Below are 19,098 nucleotides of genomic sequence, written 5' to 3'. Positions count from 1 at the left end.
ATTTATTTATTTGACAGAGAGAGACAGCAAGAGCAGGAACACAAGCAGGGGGAGTGGGAGAGGGAGAAGCAGGCCTCCCGCTGAGCAGGGAGTCCGATGTGGGGCTCGATCCCATGACCCTGGGATCATGACCTGAGCCAAAGGCAGACGCTTAACGACTGAGCCACCCAGGTGCCCCAATAAACTGTTGTCTGAGTATACATTTTCAGTTTGTGCTTAGGCTAGTAACAATTTAGGTTATAATTTGAAGGTTTATAAATCAAGTCTGGCAACTCTGAATTTCTTTGTTTTTTTTTTTCCACAAAGTTCTTTAAGAACTTCTGTGATTTGTCCCACTGGTAGTTTTAATGATATATTTAATGGCAATTTTGGCTTTTTCCTCTAGAAAAATAAGTTTATTTTATAGTTACAGTGAAACAAATATTTTAAGTTCTAGTTCAGGATAGCTGTTTTCTTTTTTCTTTTGGAATGCGAGTTGTTTCTGAAGAGTTGTTCTGGAATTTTAATATTGTGTTTGTCTGTGTAGCTGTTGATCCAGAAATTATAGCTCGAGGTACTGTTGGCTTTTCTGGAGCAGAGTTGGAGAATCTTGTGAACCAGGCTGCATTAAAGGCAGCTGTGGATGGAAAAGAAACGGTTACCATGAAGGAACTAGAGTTTTCCAAAGATAAAATTCTAATGGGTAGGTTTTCTCTCCCCTTTTTTCTTTTTCCCTGTCTTAACACTGTTCATTATGTTAAAGAATAAATTCTTTTTGAGAAAAAGGTTATAAAAAAGAAAGGTACAGGAGTAAGAAAACACATACTCAAAAATAGCCACACAATTGGGCCTCTTACAGAACAAATATAGTTTGTATGATTATACTCTTTGGGGGCAGGGGTGCCCATGTGTTTCCTCTTGTCTGATATTGCTGATAAAAGAATAATTTTACTAATTTTCAGTATTTGATTTTAAATCTTGAATTGGCTTCAGAACAGGTTAGTTATGACATTTCTTCTTTAAATTTATTTTCTGGAAATAGAATTAAACTTTTTCCTTGTTGATAGTAAGGAGTAAGATGACAGCTCTTACAATTTTGGTTGTCATTTGTCAAGTTATTGTGGTTTAAAATATTTGTTAATGATATTAAGTCATGTCACCCTAAGAATTACTTAAAGGCAAGTGGGTTTCATTCATCTAAATATACTTTCCTAACAGAATAATTTTATTCAGTTAAATTTTTATCCTTAGGGCCTGAACGTAGAAGTGTGGAAATTGATAACAAAAACAAAACCATCACAGCATATCATGAATCTGGTCATGCTATTATTGCATATTATACTAAAGATGCAATGCCTATCAACAAAGCTACAATCATGCCACGAGGGCCAACACTTGGACATGTAAGTATCTTGTAGTTTTTTTTTCTTTTCTTTCAAGTAACACTCTCCAAAAACTTACGTAGGAAATTATTGATGAAAATAATTAAAAAGAAAATTCAACTAATTCCTAAGTTTGCTGAGAACTTTCTTCTTTAACCTTCTGAACCATTGTGAAATCAGAGATACTGGTGAAACATCTGCTAATAAAGAATACTAATATTTCAAATATTATATATTTACATTATGAAATTTAAATCTGGAATGACAACAAAGTATCATTCTTAAATAGGTAATTGCTCTTTTCCCTCCACAAAGAAACTATGTCAGTGGTTCCATAGTTTTTCTAAGATTTTTCTTATCGAGTACAAGTTTCATTTTCATACCTTTCTAATGATAGACATTTTAAGCATTTTTGTGCACCTGGGTATAAGTCCATCCTCTTGCAGCATCATATACGCATTACATATAAAATGAACTTTTGCCTTATAAAGAATTTTTCTTATTTTGTATATTGCCAGTTTTGTCATTAGTCGCCTGAGACCATCTCTACTCAATTTTTTTGAGCTGTCAGCATCATGATATTAAGTACTATAGCAAGAGCCAAATGATAATTCTGATTATTAATATAGGTATTTCAAACTGTGTCTGAAGTTTTTCTTTGTTTTCAATTGTCTAGGTGTCCCTTTTGCCTGAGAATGACAGATGGAATGAAACTAGAGCTCAGTTGCTTGCACAGATGGACGTTAGTATGGGAGGAAGAGTAGCTGAGGAGCTTATATTTGGAACTGACCATATCACAACAGGTTGGCTGTAAAGAATGGCTTTAGTTCAAATTGTGCTTGCTGATTTAAAAATACTTTAAAAAATTGAGTTCTATGTATATTTTAAAATTTTAGGTGCTTCCAGTGATTTTGATAATGCAACTAAAATAGCAAAGCGGATGGTTACCAAATTTGGAATGAGTGAAAAGGTAATAGCTAATTTTAACCCTTCCTCATGTATCAAATGATGATTTGCCAAGTGTCTGTTTATGAGAGAGGGTTCTTTTTTTTTTTTTTTTAAGATTTTATTTGAGAGAGAGCGAGCGAGAGAGAGAGAAAGCACGAGACGGGGGAGGGTCAGAGGGAGCAGGGAACCCGATGCAGGACTTCAGTCCCGGGACTCTGGGACCATGACCTGAGCGGAAGGCAGTCGCTTAAAATAACTGAGCTACCCAGGCGCCCTATGAGAGAGGGTTCTCATTATAAATTGGTAACACTTACTTCCCCCCCGCCCGTCTCATTTCAAGTAGATTTGTCACAGCTTATTCTAAACTAAACTGTTTTTGTTTTTTGAGTAATAACATATAGTATTCACTTTCCATTCTGGCTGCTTGGACAATAACAGTATCTCATGAGTTAAGCAAATGATAAGATACTCTATTTTCTGTTCTTATGACATAAAACACCTATTTGCTGAGCTTGCTTACTTTACCCTTTCCACATATTTCACTCTCCTACATTATCACTGTGGCTTCATGAATCATTTCTAATACATTACATTGTGGATTTCTGGATTTGGAATAGCTGCAAAGGTTTTCGAAGAAGGTACTCAGAGCCATACTTATTATTTTAAATTTTTTCTCTTATATTTTTAATTTTAGTCTTATACTTTCAGAAGAATGATGAAATTTCTTTGCCCTCAAGGGTGTTTTTATATTGAATTTCTTCCTTGTCCCCATGATGTTTCCTTAAGTATAGGATAGTACTTCCTCTGTTACATTTATTAGTGGTTTAGGGTTTTTCTGTTCAATTTCTTTTCGTTTGTTTTAGCTTGGAGTTATGACCTACAGTGATACTGGGAAACTGAGTCCAGAAACTCAATCTGCTATTGAACAAGAAATTAGAATCCTTCTAAGGGTAATGATCATATTTTTATATGCTTATTTATTTGTCTGGTCATAATGTGCCTCAATAGTTAGGTACTACCAGAAGATAATGGTTATCCCCTGTTTAGAAATGTCAGTATGTATAATAAAGAGAGTAAGTGCACCATTGAAACCATGATTTCAATATGTTGTTTGGGAGCCTCTGGTCATGGACTGAATATTTTATTCTGGCTATAGGCTAGGAACAGTTAATATCAGTAATTATAAGTATTCTACTTAAGCTGTAAAACCATAGAGTTGTTAGAATAAGGGGTATTGATTATTTGAGTCTTTATTGGTTTTTCACTCTGACATAGATTTTATTCAACAAATATTATTTGCTTTGTGCCTAGCTGCCTGCATGTGCTGAGAATGAAGCACAAAGTTCTTTGAAAACAAAAGTCTTTTTGATTGCAGTGTGCAGTACAGAATATGTGAGCATAGACTCAGTGAGATCAGTTGGTAGTTACTGTGGAGTCTCCTCATGGTACAGCAGATGCTTGGATTAGGGCAGTGAGTGTAGAAATTGAGAAAATGCGTTCAAGAGATACTGATCTAGTGGAATCAAAATGCCTTTTTGATGTTTGGGTGAGAGAGCAGCTAAATTAAATACAAAGCTGTTTCTGCCTCATGCAGCTGTATAGTTGTGTGTGCCATTTACTGAGAAAACACTGATGATGGCCTAAGGTGGGGAAGTATGTAGATTATGAGCTGAATTTTATACATATTGAATTTGAGGTGTCTTTTTTTTTAAATTTTATTTGTTTATTTGAGAGAGAGAACGAGAGAGCGAGCATGAGTGGGGTGGGTGAGGGGCAGAGGGAGAAGCAGACTGCCTGCTGAGCAGGGATTCTGACGTGGGTTTTGATCTCTGGACTCTGGGATCATGACCTGAGCTGAAGGCAGACGCTTAACCAACTGAGCCACCCAGGTGCTCCTGAATTTGAGGTGTCTTAGTGAAGATTTCAAGTTGAGGGAGCTACGTGGACCTGGTGCTTAGTGCAGAGGTTCGATATGTGCATTCCATTTGGATGTGCATGAAGGCAGGTCTTGGAATGGAAAAGACAGAGCTAAATTCCAGAAAGTCTAGTGAATGAGAACTGTAATTAGGGTAGTAGATTGCAAAATCAAGGCTGTTGAATAGGGCTACAGTCAGATGGTGTAAACTTCAAAGGAATCGTGCTTTATGGAAGAGGGTAGCATAGTAATGGTCTGTCAGCGGTGAGGGGAACAAAGAGTTCACCTCTTTACCCTGAAATGTCTGGGATAAGAATCAATAGCTGCCACTTGAGGGCTCAGGAGTCTCCCACAGGAGGGCGAGGTTTTGATTAACTTAAGGAGGTAGAAAATGGTTTAAAGTCATTAAGTATATGAAAAGTTTATATAATGGAAAGGTTTAGAAGGTGTTTCAGAAGAGGAATTCTCTCTGCCTTCCTTCCCTGAATCTTCATTCTCTTTCCTTTACTATTTATGTTGAGTAAATCTATACTCTAGTACTCTTAGGGCATTGGAAATACTCTTTCTTTGCTCTAGTACTTTTCTGAAATGTTAAGATTGGGAAGGCTGTAGGTACTCTTTCCACTAGATGGCACGGTTACATTGTTATTAAGGGAAATGATGACTAGCTAGTATACATTTTAGGTTCAAATGTTTATGAAACTTAAAAATATGAAAACCTTATCGTAGTCTTTCATGTTACAATGTAAGGATTTCATTCCAATGAAGTTTTTAACGTTAATACTAATTCATCCTTGGATATTAGTTTCAATATTCCATGACATATTTATAATACTTTATATGTTTTCTTTAATTTGATGATTTCACTTGACCGTAACGGTTTTGTTCAGAATGTCTAATGATGTTTATTTTTAATAATTGTGTTATGTTTATATGACTTATGCTTCTTGATGTTGGTAAACTCATTTTACAGTGGTATGGTTGTCACAGGCTGACAGAGTTGTTATCAAATAACACAATAGAAAAGAAGATCTTTTCTGCTGAAATCTCACAAGGCAAAAGGAGCAAACCTCCCTTTCCTTTTTAACATGTATATTGAATAGAGAAATAGATTTCTTTGTTCACAGACCTTATTTAAAATGCAGATAAGTATAATACATACTTTTATATCTTTAAGTAGCTCCCTAAGTAATCCTCATTTATCAATGTGATAGATTTTGAGGTTAAAAATAGAACATTTGCAAATACGAAACTTCTCTTTGAGAACCAAGCTTGCCCTATCTCTCTCTCTCTCTCTCTCTCTCTCTCTCTCTCTCTATCTATCAAGTAGCCTCCACGCCCAGCATGGAGCCCAATGCTTTTATCTTTTATAAGTAGAAATGAATATATTTCATATTTTTTAAGGCATATACATTTTTTTTTTCTGCCTCTTAGATACCTGCTTTTTTCATTTCAGGACTCATACGAACGAGCGAAACATATCTTGAAGACTCATGCAAAAGAGCATAAGAATCTAGCAGAAGCTTTACTAACCTATGAGACTTTGGATGCCAAAGAGATTCAAATTGTTCTTGAGGGAAAGAAATTGGAAGTGAGATGATAACTCTTAAAATGGATGCATTGCTGGTTTTACTGCAAGAATATATAAGTAGCATTTCAGTAGTCTTTTGCAATGCTTTTCTCCCATTCTTGCCTTGGTGTCACTCAAGGGTGTGAAACACTTTGTCTCTCTTTTGTCATGTTTAATCTAATTTTGGTTATTCTCATAATGACACCTATTGCAAATTATCAACCCATAATAAATATGTTAAAGAAAATAAAGAACTATTAGGATTGGAAACAGCTTGTTTGAGAAATGTCAATAAGTTATTCATTTGAAAATAAGTAGTGATTTTATGGTTGGTTCCTCTACTAGACGTGAATAAAAATTGTGCCTTTAGCTCTTTGGAAGTAGTTTTACTTGGCAAAGTAAAATTGTTGAAGGATTGTCTTTGTTTTTAGATAGTACCTTTTATCTTTGTTAAAGATATGCTGCCGTTTGGCTATCGGTGAACCATATTTCTATATAGGTCAGTGGAAACTTCATTAAGATGCACTTAATTATGCTCCAGAGTGTCCATATATAAAATAGTTCTTTTTGTTTTTGCCTAAGAGTAGAGAATTGTAAATGTACAGATATAATCAGAATTTAAATGATTATAACCTTTTGGAAATGCAGCTTGCATTTTCATGGTCTTTTTTCTTTTAAACATCATTATCATTCTTACTAATGAAATTTATTTCAGAGCTGCACGTGTTTTGTTAAATAAAAAGTGAGTCACTTCAAAATCTAAATAACTATAATTATGCTTGGTATTAAAAGAAAAATTAACCCAAAATCTCAGTCCCTTCAAAGTGAACTTTGAATTACCCTATGTTAGAAATGGAAAGTTGTGTTTGCTTTTCATTTGGATTTTGTGAATATGAACATGTTGTTACAGGATTTACAGATGACTTTACTTAACTCAATAGAAAAATTATTTTAGAGCTCATTGTATTGGTTTTACAACCAAATTATATTCTTGAAGTGATTTTATTAAAATTACCTACAGTTTTCTAATAACTTTTAAGCTGTATATGGTCTTCATTGAAGAAGTTAATAGAGGGAGTTTGCTATACAATATCCTCGCCTCTTTTTTTTTATAATTTTAAATTTTGATCTAATTTCTTTTTTTTTTTTTTTTAAAGATTTTATTTATTTATTCATGAGAGACAGAGAGAGAGAGGCAGAGGTAGAAGCAGGCTTCCCGCGGAGCCGGGAGCCCGATGCGGGACTCGATCCCAGGACCCTGGGATCATGACCTGAGCCGAAGGCAGACGCTTAACCATCTGAGCCACCCAGGCGCCCTAAATTTTGATCTAATTTCAAACTTACAGAAATGTTACTGGAATAATACAAGGAACTCCCATATGCCCTTGGTCCACATTCATCATCCCATTTTTTAATTGCCCACCTCCCTTTCTCTTTTCTCTTCTCCTTCCCTCTCCCTCTCTCCTTCCTTACTTCTCCCTGGATGTATACATGTCTTTGTGCAGATGTATGTTTTTATTTTTCTTGGATAGACTTCTATGATTGAAATTGCTAGGTCATGTAGTAATTTTCTGTTTACCTGTTAAAGAACCTGATGAACTGCATCATTCTCTACATCTTCTATAGTATATTCTCTTTTTTACGATTTTAATTATTAGAGAGAGAGAGAGAACAAGCAGGAGGAGCATCAGGCAGAGGCAGAGGGAGAAGCAGGCTTCCTGCTGAGCCGGGAGCCCAACCTGGGGCTCGATTCCAGGACCCCGGGATCATGCCCTGGGGAAGGCAGAAGCCCAACCACCTGAGCCACCCCGGAGCCCCTGAAAACGACTTTCTATTGCTGCATCTGCTCAATTGCATGGAGACCGGCTGGGGCCCAGAGGGATATGGAAGAGGAATAAACTGAGGGAGAGCTTTTTTTAGGCAAGTTTTCTGGGGGATGAGGCATTCAGCATCCTGAAGTTTCATGCTCTCTAGCCCCAGTAGTATAGGAAGAGTGCCTTTCCTCACGGGCGAGTCTAACTCCTGCAAAGGTTCAGAAACGCTCAGCCAACTCTCGCCAATGTTTGAAGGGGAACCCAGCCCAGCTCACAAGCGATCGCTGAGATTTGAGAGACTTGGACCTCGCACATGCGCTTTGGGCATCCTTGGCCGCCCGCCCTTTGCGCGCAGGCCCAGCGACGCCGGTTTGTGAGGCGCGCAAGCGCATCTGTGTTTGGCATCGTTGCTTGGTTACATTACGCTGCGCTCAAAGATTGTAAACCTGGCAATTTCGCTATTGTGATGTAGTGGCGAGGCGGGTTTGGCTTATCTCTAGCGCTAGTGTTGGGCTCTAGAGGCGGTGAAAAGCCGAGGGGAAGGGGAAGTGTTTGTAAAGCCTCCAGGCTTTGCGATGAAGAAGTTTTTTAGCTTCGGGAGTAAGAAGGGCGGGTCGTCCTTTCGCGTTACCAGCTCGCGGAGGGACGGCCCGGGCATCCTGCCTGAGAGGAGAATTGGAACCAACAGCTTCGGGTGGGGGTACAACATCCGAGACAAAGATCTCAGAAAGATCCACAAAGTTGCCAGCATGGGCAACGTAAGGAAACTGCAGAAGATTCTACTTTCCGGGAAACACGGCGTGGACGAAAGAGACCGGATGAACAGGTAATAGGGACTTGGAGGCCGGCTGCCGGAGACGGCGGGGAGGAGGTGGGGCGGACCGGGAGAAGCGCGCACCTTCCCGGGCTCCGCCTGTGGAGCGGAGCCCCCCTGTCACCGAGGGCGCTTTGCGGTCTTCCCTCCTGAGGCCCCCAGCAGGGGTCTAGCGCCCAGGCCGGCTGTCGGAGCACGAAAACGAAAGCTTCAGCTGCCTTTGGACCCACTCATAATTCCCCGGGTAGACCACTTTACAGACAGGTGTTTTGTTTTTTTTTTTTAAGATTTTATTTACTTATTTGACAGAGAGAGACCCAGCGAGAGAGGGAACACACACAGGGGGAGTGGGAGAGGGAGAAGCAGGCTTCCCGCCGAGCAGGGAGCCCGATGCGGGGCTCGATCCCAGGACCCTGAGATCATGACCTGAGGCGAAGGCAGACGTTTAACGACTGAGCCACCCAGGTGCCCCTCTTACTTTCTATTTAAAAAAAATTGGGGACTGCGGGTGGGGATTGGTATCTTCTGACAACGTTTAACCTCTTCAGAAGTAAAGGGAATGTTTTTACCTGTACTTGTAGATTTTATTCATACATTAAATATATACATGTTTTTTGTTGTGTGTAGCTTTATTACATATAAGTGATTATAGAGTAATCATTTTATTTTAGTTACATCCTTATGAAAATAAATAATATAAATACTATAAAAGTATATAAAATTTTAGTTGTGTCCTTATGAAAAAAATCAAAAATAGGAAATATAAATGATTGTTGCAATTTCAGATGTATTGCTTTACTTTATAAAAGTTTTCTTTAAAGATACTGAACTCTGGGGTGCCTGGGTGGCATAATCGGTTGAGCATCAGAGTGTTGAATTCGGCGTGGGTCGTGATCTCGGGGTTGGGGGGTGGAGCCCCATGTCGGGCTCCATGCTTGGTGGGGAGACTGCTTGAGATTCTCTCCCTCTCCCTCTGCCCTTCCCCCCGCTTGTGCATACTCTCTCTTTTTCTCTAAAAGAAATAAATCTTTAAAAAATATTGAGCTCTCCAACTGTATTTATCTACTCTTTCAATCCATTTATTTATCAAATAGAATCTGAACACATGTAATGTAGGAGACATACTCTATCCAGAATCTTTTCATTCTTAAAGACTTCATGTTGCCCAGTATTAGTAAGATGAGAAATTCTATCTATCTATCTATCTATCTATCTATCTATCTATCTATCTATCTATCTATCTATCTATCATCTATCTATTTATTTATTTATTTTAAAGATTTTATTTTTAAGTAATCTCTATACCCAACATGGGGCTTGAATTTATATCATTGAGACTAAGGTTGCATGTTCTACTCATTGAACCGGCCAGGTACTACTAAGATGAGAAATTTTATTTTATTTTTTTAATTTTAAGAAAAGATTGATTTATTTGAGAGAGAGAGAGTGAATGGGAGTGGCTGGGGAGGGAGAAGGGAGGGTTAGAGGGAGAGAGAGGATCTCAAGCTGACTCCACGCTGAGCACGGAGCCCGACATGGGGCTCGATCTCAAGATCTGGAGATCATGACCTGAGCCAAAACCAAGAGTCGGACACCCAACCAACTAGCCACCGAAGTGCCCCTAAGATGAGCAATTTTAAATTGAAGTATTAGGACTTAATCTCAGTTAAAACTTTTCCTCTTTCCTTTCAAACGAAAACATTTCTGAAGATAGGAAATTGTAAAAGTTAACCTTTACTTGTCCTTTTGAAATTTATAATAGTATTAAATACTACTATTGATAATTGGTAGTACTTGATTTTCATGTGATTTATAAATCGAAATATTTAATAAAATGAGCTGTCCCTGTTTATTTAAATCCTGAGTTTCCTTTGGCTTAGTTTCTTGAAAATTAGAGTAAGAATTACTTAAAAAACATTCTCCGTTATTTTAGTCCTCTTTTCCCATAATGCTTTCAGGAACTAAAATTTATTTAAATGCCAGGCATATGACTAGAACTGCAATAGACCTGTTGTGTATATCATTATTTCATGTAATGTAAGGCACCATAGATTGTCTGATGCCCCAGTATTTTCTGTACCAATAAGAAATTGCAAAACAATTCTGCCAATTAGAGTTGTAAGACATTTTGAATTATAAATTGCATTCCAATGTCAGAGATATTAAAAGGTGACAAAATGAGCATCTTAGAATCACTGAAATGTAGTATTCTTGCGAATCCTTAAAACATATCTACAAAGTAGGCATAATTGTATCACTTTACCTAATTGGATGTTGTCTTTGTAAAATAGTAGTAATAGTAATAGTTATAATAATATTATGTAACAAACTTTGCATAGATCCTCATTTAAGCATCACGCCGAGGTCTTGTGAGATAACTAGTCTTTATTTATTATTATTATTTTTTAGTAATCTCTATACCCAACGTGGGGCTCGAATTCACAACCCTCAAGATCAAGAGTCACATGATCTTCAAACTGAGCTGGGCAGGGGACCCGAGATAACTATTTTTATCCCCATTTTGTTGATGAGGAAATTGAGGATAAGGCTAAGTAGGTGATAACTGTTAAGTGACAGAGTTAAAGTAGGAGTCAAACCCAAGTTAAGCTGAATCCTGAGGTCATGCTCTACCTACTCAGATAGGCTGCTCTTTATTAGTGTGGTGAAGAATCACTAATAAATATTGTACTTTCTTCAAAAGAAAACTAAATCCTGGTTTTGGAGTCACAGGAATAAGATGCTATTTAACGTTTACAATTACATGAATTAATTGCATGTTTTGAAATAGTGCACTATAATTTCCTAAAAAGTTCTTTCACTTTCATAGGACTGCTCTTCATTTGGCCTGTGCCAATGGCCATCCAGATGTCGTTACTGTCCTAGTGGAGAGGAAATGCCAGCTTGACCTATTTGATAAAGATTATAGGACTGCTCTGATGAAGGTATGTGGAAGCAGCTGTGTCTGCCTGAGATGGATTTGATTTAATTACTTAGAATGAAAACTTATTGCATTTAAACATAACTAATTGGTGAAACCTGTGGCATGTTTACTTTAAATTCCCAGAATTGACACTGTTTCTTGGTATAATACTGACAGGCTGTACAATGTCAGGATGAGAGATGCGTGAGTATTCTTCTAGAACACGGTGCTGATCCAAATCTTACGGACATTGCTGGCAATACTGCTCTCCACTATGCCGCCCTTGGTTCGAATACATCAATAGCAGAGAAGCTGCTTCTACACCATGCAAATATTGAAGTGAGAAACAAGGTGCAGATCAAGTGTATTTATAGAGTATTTGAAATAATATATATATGTATACATAAATTTTTTTAGCCACAAATCATTTTATTTACATATTTATTTATATGTGTAATAAATACATATACTGAATTCTATACATCAGGTCCTGTCATCCTGGAAACAACTCCAAAGCCAGGGCAGGGAGGGCTAGAGAAAGGTGATGCCCATGGAGAGGGCGAAGTTCTGTCTCCCAGCCCCGCTTCCACCCCAGAAAGAAAATCTTCCCATTAGTGCTTGGGAGTGGATGGTGGGCTCAGAGCCCACAAAGGATTGAAGGCCTAGAGGGGAGTGGAGGTGGTGGAGGCTGGGTGCTGTGCAGGGGCTTAGGAAATGGGTGCTGCTGGGAATGGGTGGGAGACCCTGACCCAGTGGGGTAACTTGGGTGAGTGCAAGTGGGAGGAGAAAGCAGCAGGTTGCAGGCCCTGGGCACTCGAGGCCCCAAGGTTCTGAAAATGAGAGCAAAGGGATCAGGTCATGACATCCTACAGGGGCATTTACTTGTGCTTGTAGCCACTCTTCCCGCCACGTACCACATTGGGGTCTCCCATTTCAGAGAGTAGTTCCTGCTCAGCCTTGTGTAGTTCCTCAGTGGGGTGGTAGCTGTACATGGGGAGTAGTTGATGACCACGCACACCAGTCCACCTTCTGTTTCTGTGACATGCATTATTTCTACCACTGCCCTTACAGAAACACTGTTGGTTGACATAGGTAGGGTCAGTTTTTCATATTTGGAAGCTCCTGCATTCCCTGAATGAAAATATTTTGAAATAACTTAATTGTCTAAGATTTCACTTTAATGATACTTTTTTTTGTTTTTAAGATTTTATTTACTTGAGAGAGACGGAGAACAAACATGAGTATGGAGGAAGGGCAGAGGGAGAGGGAGAAACAGGGGAGCCTGATGCAGGGGTGGATCCCAGGACCCCGGGGGTCATGACCTGAGCCAAAGACAGACGCTTAACTGACTGAGCCACCCAGTTGCCCCAAAGCCACTCTTTTAATTCTGAGTCCATCTCCTCAGTGACCCATTTGGATCAAGAGTGCCTTATGTTGCCATTTGGGATCCTGATACCATTGACAGAAGAGAATCAAGCATGTTTGTGTAACCTGGAGAAAACCTTCATTTTTTTTTTTTTTTAATGATTTTATTTATTTATTTGATGGAGAGACGGCGAGAGAGGGAACACAAGCAGGGGGAGCGGGAGAGGGAGAAGCAGGCTTCCGCCGAGCAGGATGTGGGGCTCGATCCCAGGACCCTGGGATCATGGCCTGAGCTGAAGGCAGACGCTTAACGACTGAGCCACCCAGGCACCCCGAAAATCTTCATTTTTATTGGAAAGCTCTCAAAACTATATCCCCAAAACTCTAATTTCTCAAATGTTAATGTTTGCCACAAAAACTATTGTCAAATGGGGATAAGCAAATTTAAACGGATTTCTTTTGTGCTAGATATATAGTGCAATTTTGTAATATTTCTCAGACATAGATGATCATTGAATCTTTCTATTGGGGCACAGTACTTACCTTCCAGCAAAGTATATGTTCTTCGGAATGTAATTTAAAAAACACTACTCCAGAGATAATCATTTAGGTTGCTAACTCAATAAAAATACTTAAAGCATTTACTGCTATGTTTTAGATTTTGGAGATAGAGAGAAAAAATATAATCCCTTCCCTCAAGAAGCTCTTGGTTTAGAGGGGGTGCAATAAAATAACTAGAGTATACCATAATAAATACTGTGATAGAAGCCAAGATTCTTGGAACCAGCCAATGAAGTGAGTTTTGGAGAATGACTGCAGTTAATCTGTTGAAGAGGTGGAAGAGGGCTATTTAATTTAGTTTTATTTATTTTTTTAAAAAGATTTTATTTATTTATTTGAGAGAGAGAGAGTGGGTGAGAGAGTAGGAGCATAGGGGCAGGGCAGAGGGAGAGGCCAACTCCCCTCTGAGCAGGGAGCCTGACTTGGGGCTGGATCCCAGGACCTTGGGATCACGACCTGAGCTGACCTGAGTCCAGGGCAGATGCTTAACCGACTGAACCACCCAGGCCCCCTGAGGAGGGCTATTTGAAAGAGAAGGAGCAGCTGGTGAAAGCACAGAAGGGTGAGAGTACTTTCTATATTATATATTTGAGTTTAGAGGATCCTTTATAAGTTTTAAAATTCAGTATGGAAATATGTAATTTTGTAAATTATAAATTGTTTTTGCACTTTTACAGGATGAACTCACACCATTTTTACTTGCTGTAAGTGAGAACAAACAGCAAATGGTGGAATTTTTAATAGAAAAAGAAGCAAATGTACATGCAGTTGATAAGTTGCAAAGGTACAGTAGTTTTGGGTTTTTTTTTAAACCTTATATTGTTCTAGAGTGGCACACTCAAGTCAGAAAGATTAACTTAATAAGGGGATTAATTTATATAGTGAAAAATGTCAACATGTCATCAGTTAGGCAGAAAGCAATTATTCTGACGGGGCAACGTGAAGAACAGTATATGGTAGAATTTATATTCCTTCATATTATTGACTAATGTCATTTGAGGCTTTTTTTTTTTTTTTTTGCCATATGATTTTATATTAGCTAAAGGGGTTTCATATTAGTTTTATTAGTTTTATAAAGTGTGGACTCCTAACTTTTATTTTACTTTACGACGCAATATTGGACTTCTTAACCCTTTTATAGTATTTTTGAAACTTCTACTTCATATATATTTTCCTTAAAAGATGAAAATTAAACATAAATAGGAGTTGCTGTGTCTTTTGGATGACTCTTTAAATTGCTTTTTGTTTTTGAAGAATACTGACGTTGGATGATCCCTAAGTGATTAATAATTACTGTTACCAGATAATATGGGCTCATCATCCTTTTTCATGTTCAGTATATTTTTTTTTTGGTTTTCATTGGTAAGGATAGAAGAATGAAAGATAACTGTAATTGAATAGACTTTTCCTTTAATGAGGACAAATCATAGGTGGGTGATAAAGAGAAAAGAGATGGGCTTTAGATTGACACAAGACTAGGTTTAATTCCTAGCTTTCCTACTTGCTGGGTGTGTGACTTTGGAAACATTACTTATCATAACCAGATACATTTCCTGATATGAAAAGGAGGATAATAGTATATCCTTCAAGGGTGGTTGTGTGTACTATTTTATATATATATAGCATTTAATTTAGTGTCTACCACGTGCTTATCTTAGCATCATTAACTGTGACTATGACTGTTTTATTACCATTAGTATGAATACTGTTATTTTCAGCCTGCAAATAAGCTTTTTTTTTTTTATTTTTAAAGATTTTATTTATTTGAGAGAGAGAGAGAGAGAGCATGAGCAGGGGGAGGGGCTAGAGCAGGGAGCCAGACGTGGAGCTCGATCCCAGGACCCCGAGATCATGACTGAGCTGAAGGCAGATGCTTAACCGACTGAGCCACCCAGGCACCCCTGCAAATAGCTTTTTATATGGACCTGTCCTCTAGATGGCTTGGAAGTACACTGTATCAGATTAAGGAAGAAATGGGGAATTCTTTTTTAAAATCTTTACCATCAGATAAGTGACCTCAGCATAGTTTCTTGTTCATCAAAGGACTTTTTTTTTTTTTAAAGATTTTATTTATTTATTTGACAGAGAGAGAGACAGCCAGAGAGGGAACACAAGCAGGGGGAGTGGGAGAGGGAGAAGCAGGCTTCCCGCTGGGCAGGGAGCCTGATGCGGGGCTCCATCCCAGGACCCTGGGATCATGACCTGAGCCGAAGGCAGACGCTGAACGACTGAGCCACCCAGGCGCCCCTATCAAAGGACTTTAAATTAGCAACTTCACTGTCATAGCCAAGTAGGACAAGAGGCTTCTTTTTTGTCCTTTCATTTTAGCCGTGGAGGTATTTACAAAGATAAGCACTTGAACATGTTAATGGGCAGTTCTGTACTGACAGGCAAGATATTAACCTGATAAAGTATATCAAATTAGCTGTTTAAATAACTCTTAAGTTCCTAAGGGTGAAGTTCTCTCTCTGTTATTTTAGAACAGCCCTCATGCTTGCTGTACATTATGATTCTGCAGATCTAGTCAGGGTTCTTCTTCAGCAAGGTATTAATATCTTTTCTGAAGATGCGTGTGGATGGACTGCAGAAGAATATTCTATTTTTAATGATCTTAAAGTGTAAGTGTTTACATTAAAATGTTAGTTATTACTAAACTGAGGTATATAATAATTTAACTGTTAGGTTTTTTTTTTTTTAAGATTTTATTTATTTATTTGACAGAGAGAGACACAGCGAGAGAGGGAACATAAGCAGGGGGAGCGGGAGAGGGAGAAGCAGGCTTCCGGCTGAGCAGAGAGCTTGATGTGGGGCTCAATCCCAGGACCCTGGGATCATGACCTGAGCCGAAGGCAGACGCTTAACGACTGAGCCACCCAGGCACCCCTGTTAGTTCTTATGTAACAGATGAGAGTTCATTGTTTGATTCAGGCAGTTTTGGGATGGCAGTGAGTTCGCCCACATCATTTGCCAGAAATCAAGAAAAAGGCTAGACTAGTAAGAAGTAGTAATGGGTGCAGGATTCTTTATCTCAGGACTATTGAGACCTTTATCCTTAGGGATCCTAACTGTATCTGTTTCATTCCAAGTATAACCGTTATGCATGGGGTACAAATAATGTTATATCTGTGTTCGTTCTTTCTTTCTTTCTTTCTTTCTTTCTTTCTTTCTTTCTTTCTTTCTTTCTTTCTTCTTCTTTCTTTCTTTCTTTCTTTTGTAGATTTTATTTATTTGAGAGAGAGACAGAGAGAGAGCACGGGTGGGGAGGGACAGAGGGAGAAGCAGATTCCCTGCTGAGCAGGGAGCCTGACGTGGGGCTCCATCTCAGGACCCCAAGATCGTGACCTGAGCTGAAGGCAGACGCTTAACCGACTGAGCCACCCAGGTGCCCCAACATCCTTGTTTTTTCTAACTAGTTACTTGGGTCTTGAGATGTTCAGTTTAGTAGAAGACCCTATACTTTCCCTTGAGGGCTATCTCCTATACTTTCCCCCTGGAATTTTCCAAGAACCTGAGGAGTTCCCTAAGACCAAAGAGACCATCTTTTTTCACAAGTCATTTGGAAGGAAAAGACATCAACTACTACAGCATTGCCATTGAAACTGGTTCTGCAGGGCGCCTGGGTGGCTCAGTTGGTTAAGCAACTGCCTTAGGATCAGGTCATGATCCTGGAGTCCCAGGATTGAGTCCCACATCAGGCTCCCTGCTCAGCGGGGAGTCTGCTTCTCCCTCTGACCCTCCCCCCTCTCACGCTCTCTCTCTCAAATAAATAAATAAATAAATAAATAAATAAATAAATCTTCAAAAAAAAAAAGAAAGAAACTGGTTCTGCAGTCTGGTCATGATTGACCTTTGCTCCTAGGATGCCCTTGCTGATCCACATTCCTCAGTCTTCGTGGTGATCCACAGTTAGACTTCAAAGTTACAACTTTTTTTTCGTTTACTACATAAGCTTCTATGCTCAGCTATTCCAAAGCACCAGCACCCTGTTCTGTCAGCTGGGCCTCCTGGCTTTAGCCACACACACCCTTCCCTTCACACTCAAAAGCCTTACGTGAAGCCCATATGTTAGCCCAGACCTTCAGGATGAATTATCCTTGTCTCTTCTTCCAGCAGATGGTAGTTGGGACCATTCTAAGCTGTTAAAGAGGTTCAAATAATGCTGCAGGAAGAGACTGGACTTCTCTTTCTCCTTTGTTACTAGACCTATATTCCAAGCCTGCTTTAAATCCTATGGAGCGCCTTTTCTTATTAGGTGATGAAAGGTCTCATATTGCCCTTCCCAGAGTAGTGGGCATCACCTTTCCCGAAAGGCCATGTCTTGGGTTTAATATTTCATTAAATCCTCTTAACAACCTTGTAAAATAAGGCAGTAAGATGCCTGTTTTATAGAGGAAGACTCTGAGCCCAAGAGAAGTGGCTTGTCCAAGAGGAAATAGCTGTGAGACTTAGGACTTCTGAGTTCTAGACACTTTCCATTATGGCAAGCTAACTCTAATTTACTAATTACTAAATTACGAATTCATGACTGGTTCACCTTACTTTTTTTCTCCTTTAATTACATACTTAATAAAAAGTGTATAGAACTTACAAATGTGAAGTATATGGGGTACTTCAAGCTTTGATATTAGTTCTAATATTATTTGAAATACTCCTAAGAATTTGATATTTGGTAAATGTTTTTCATATCAGTATTAAAATAGTAACATTGTTTATCACCCTTTTTTATATGTAGCAGTCGCCAACTAATTGCCGAACATAGAGAAGAAAAACTTAACAATTATTTGCAAAGTAAGAATGCAGGTAAGACTTTTCAGAGTGAATTACTTTTGGTGGTCCTAACATAGATGAAGTCAGAGTAAGGAAGTTTTGATAATGAAAGAGCAATGGAAAAAAAAAAAAAACCTACTGTGTAAATTGCATATGTATTTTTTTCTTTCTTTCTTTTTTTTTTTTTTAAGATTTGGTCTATTTATTTGACAGAGAGAGATAGTGACAGCAGAAGCAGGGGGAGTGGCAGGCAGAGGGAGAGGGAGAAGCACGTTTCCTGCCTAGCAGGGAGCCCGATGTGGGGCTTGATCCCAGGTCTGGGGATCATGAACTGAGCTGAAGGCAGACCCTTAACCACCCAGATGCCCCTATTTTTTTTTTCTTTCTTAATTTCTTTCTTAATAGTCTAGTATTCAAGATTATTTAAGAAGTTAATTGTAGGCATTGCTGTCATGAACAATGGGAAGAAATCAGAGGGAGACAAACCGTGAGAGAAACTGGACTCTGGGAAACAAACTGAGGGTTACAGAAGGGAGGGGGGTGGGGGGATGGGGTAACCAGGTGATGAGTATTAAGGAGGACACGCGTTATGATGAGCAGTAGGTGTTACATGCAACTAATGAATTGTTGAACACTACATCAAAAACTTATGATGGACTATATGCTGGCTAACTGAACATAATAAAAAAAATTAAATAAAGTACCTCCGTATGAACAACAACAACAAAAGAAGTTAATTGTAGGTAATTTAAAATATGAGGCGGTATTGTCTGAAAAGAAATTCATTATTTTAGTCATGACCCCTAAAATCCCATATGATATCTTTGTGTAAATAAGAAAAAGAGATTTTTAAGTTAGTATGTTTTATGTTTTCTCTATAAGCATATTATAATAAATTGAACCTGTTATGAAAATGGATCTTTTAATTTTTACAAGTGGATTACATTTAGTAAATATTATTATATAGTGATTTGTCTCATTAAAAAAGGAACTATCCTTGGGGTGCCTGGGTGGCTCAGTCGGTTAAGTGGCTGCCTTCGGCCCAGGTCATGATCCCAGGGTC

At 38.6% G+C, this 19,098-nt stretch overlaps 2 protein-coding genes across 10 annotated transcripts in view; both read left to right on the top strand.

Annotated features, from left to right (window-relative positions):
• Window positions 1-6,163, top strand: part of LOC123842721 (ATP-dependent zinc metalloprotease YME1L1-like) — a 34,173-nt gene extending 28,010 nt beyond the window's left edge. For all 4 annotated transcript variants that reach the window (XM_064591737.1, XM_064591739.1, XM_064591740.1 and 1 more), the window contains 6 exons: window positions 527-682; window positions 1,231-1,382; window positions 2,038-2,164; window positions 2,258-2,331; window positions 3,173-3,259; window positions 5,681-6,163. In XM_064591737.1, the coding sequence (XP_064447807.1) occupies window positions 527-682; window positions 1,231-1,382; window positions 2,038-2,164; window positions 2,258-2,331; window positions 3,173-3,259; window positions 5,681-5,824 (740 nt within the window). In that variant the 3' untranslated portion in view covers window positions 5,825-6,163. The remainder of the gene's footprint in view (window positions 1-526; window positions 683-1,230; window positions 1,383-2,037; window positions 2,165-2,257; window positions 2,332-3,172; window positions 3,260-5,680) is intronic.
• A 267-nt stretch (window positions 6,164-6,430) lies between these two features.
• The window catches only part of LOC123842322 (ankyrin repeat domain-containing protein 26-like), a 134,123-nt gene continuing 121,455 nt past the window's right edge, over window positions 6,431-19,098 (top strand). For 2 of the 6 annotated variants that reach the window (XM_064591732.1, XM_064591731.1), the window contains exons 1-6: window positions 6,431-8,434; window positions 11,250-11,364; window positions 11,520-11,693; window positions 13,946-14,052; window positions 15,749-15,886; window positions 18,001-18,068. In XM_064591732.1, the coding sequence (XP_064447802.1) occupies window positions 8,184-8,434; window positions 11,250-11,364; window positions 11,520-11,693; window positions 13,946-14,052; window positions 15,749-15,886; window positions 18,001-18,068 (853 nt within the window). In that variant the 5' untranslated portion in view covers window positions 6,431-8,183. The remainder of the gene's footprint in view (window positions 8,435-11,249; window positions 11,365-11,519; window positions 11,694-13,945; window positions 14,053-15,748; window positions 15,887-18,000; window positions 18,069-19,098) is intronic. The other 4 variants (XM_064591736.1, XM_064591734.1, XM_064591733.1 and 1 more) reach the window with 4 other exon arrangements.

Source organism: Mirounga angustirostris, unplaced genomic scaffold, assembly GCF_029215605.1.
Source record: "Mirounga angustirostris isolate CCGP_5_RB_7025 unplaced genomic scaffold, mMirAng1.0.hap1 SCAF_5, whole genome shotgun sequence".
NCBI lineage: Eukaryota > Metazoa > Chordata > Mammalia > Carnivora > Phocidae > Mirounga > Mirounga angustirostris.
Note: the sequence above shows the minus strand (reverse complement) of the source record. Positions and strands in the feature narration are given on the sequence as shown.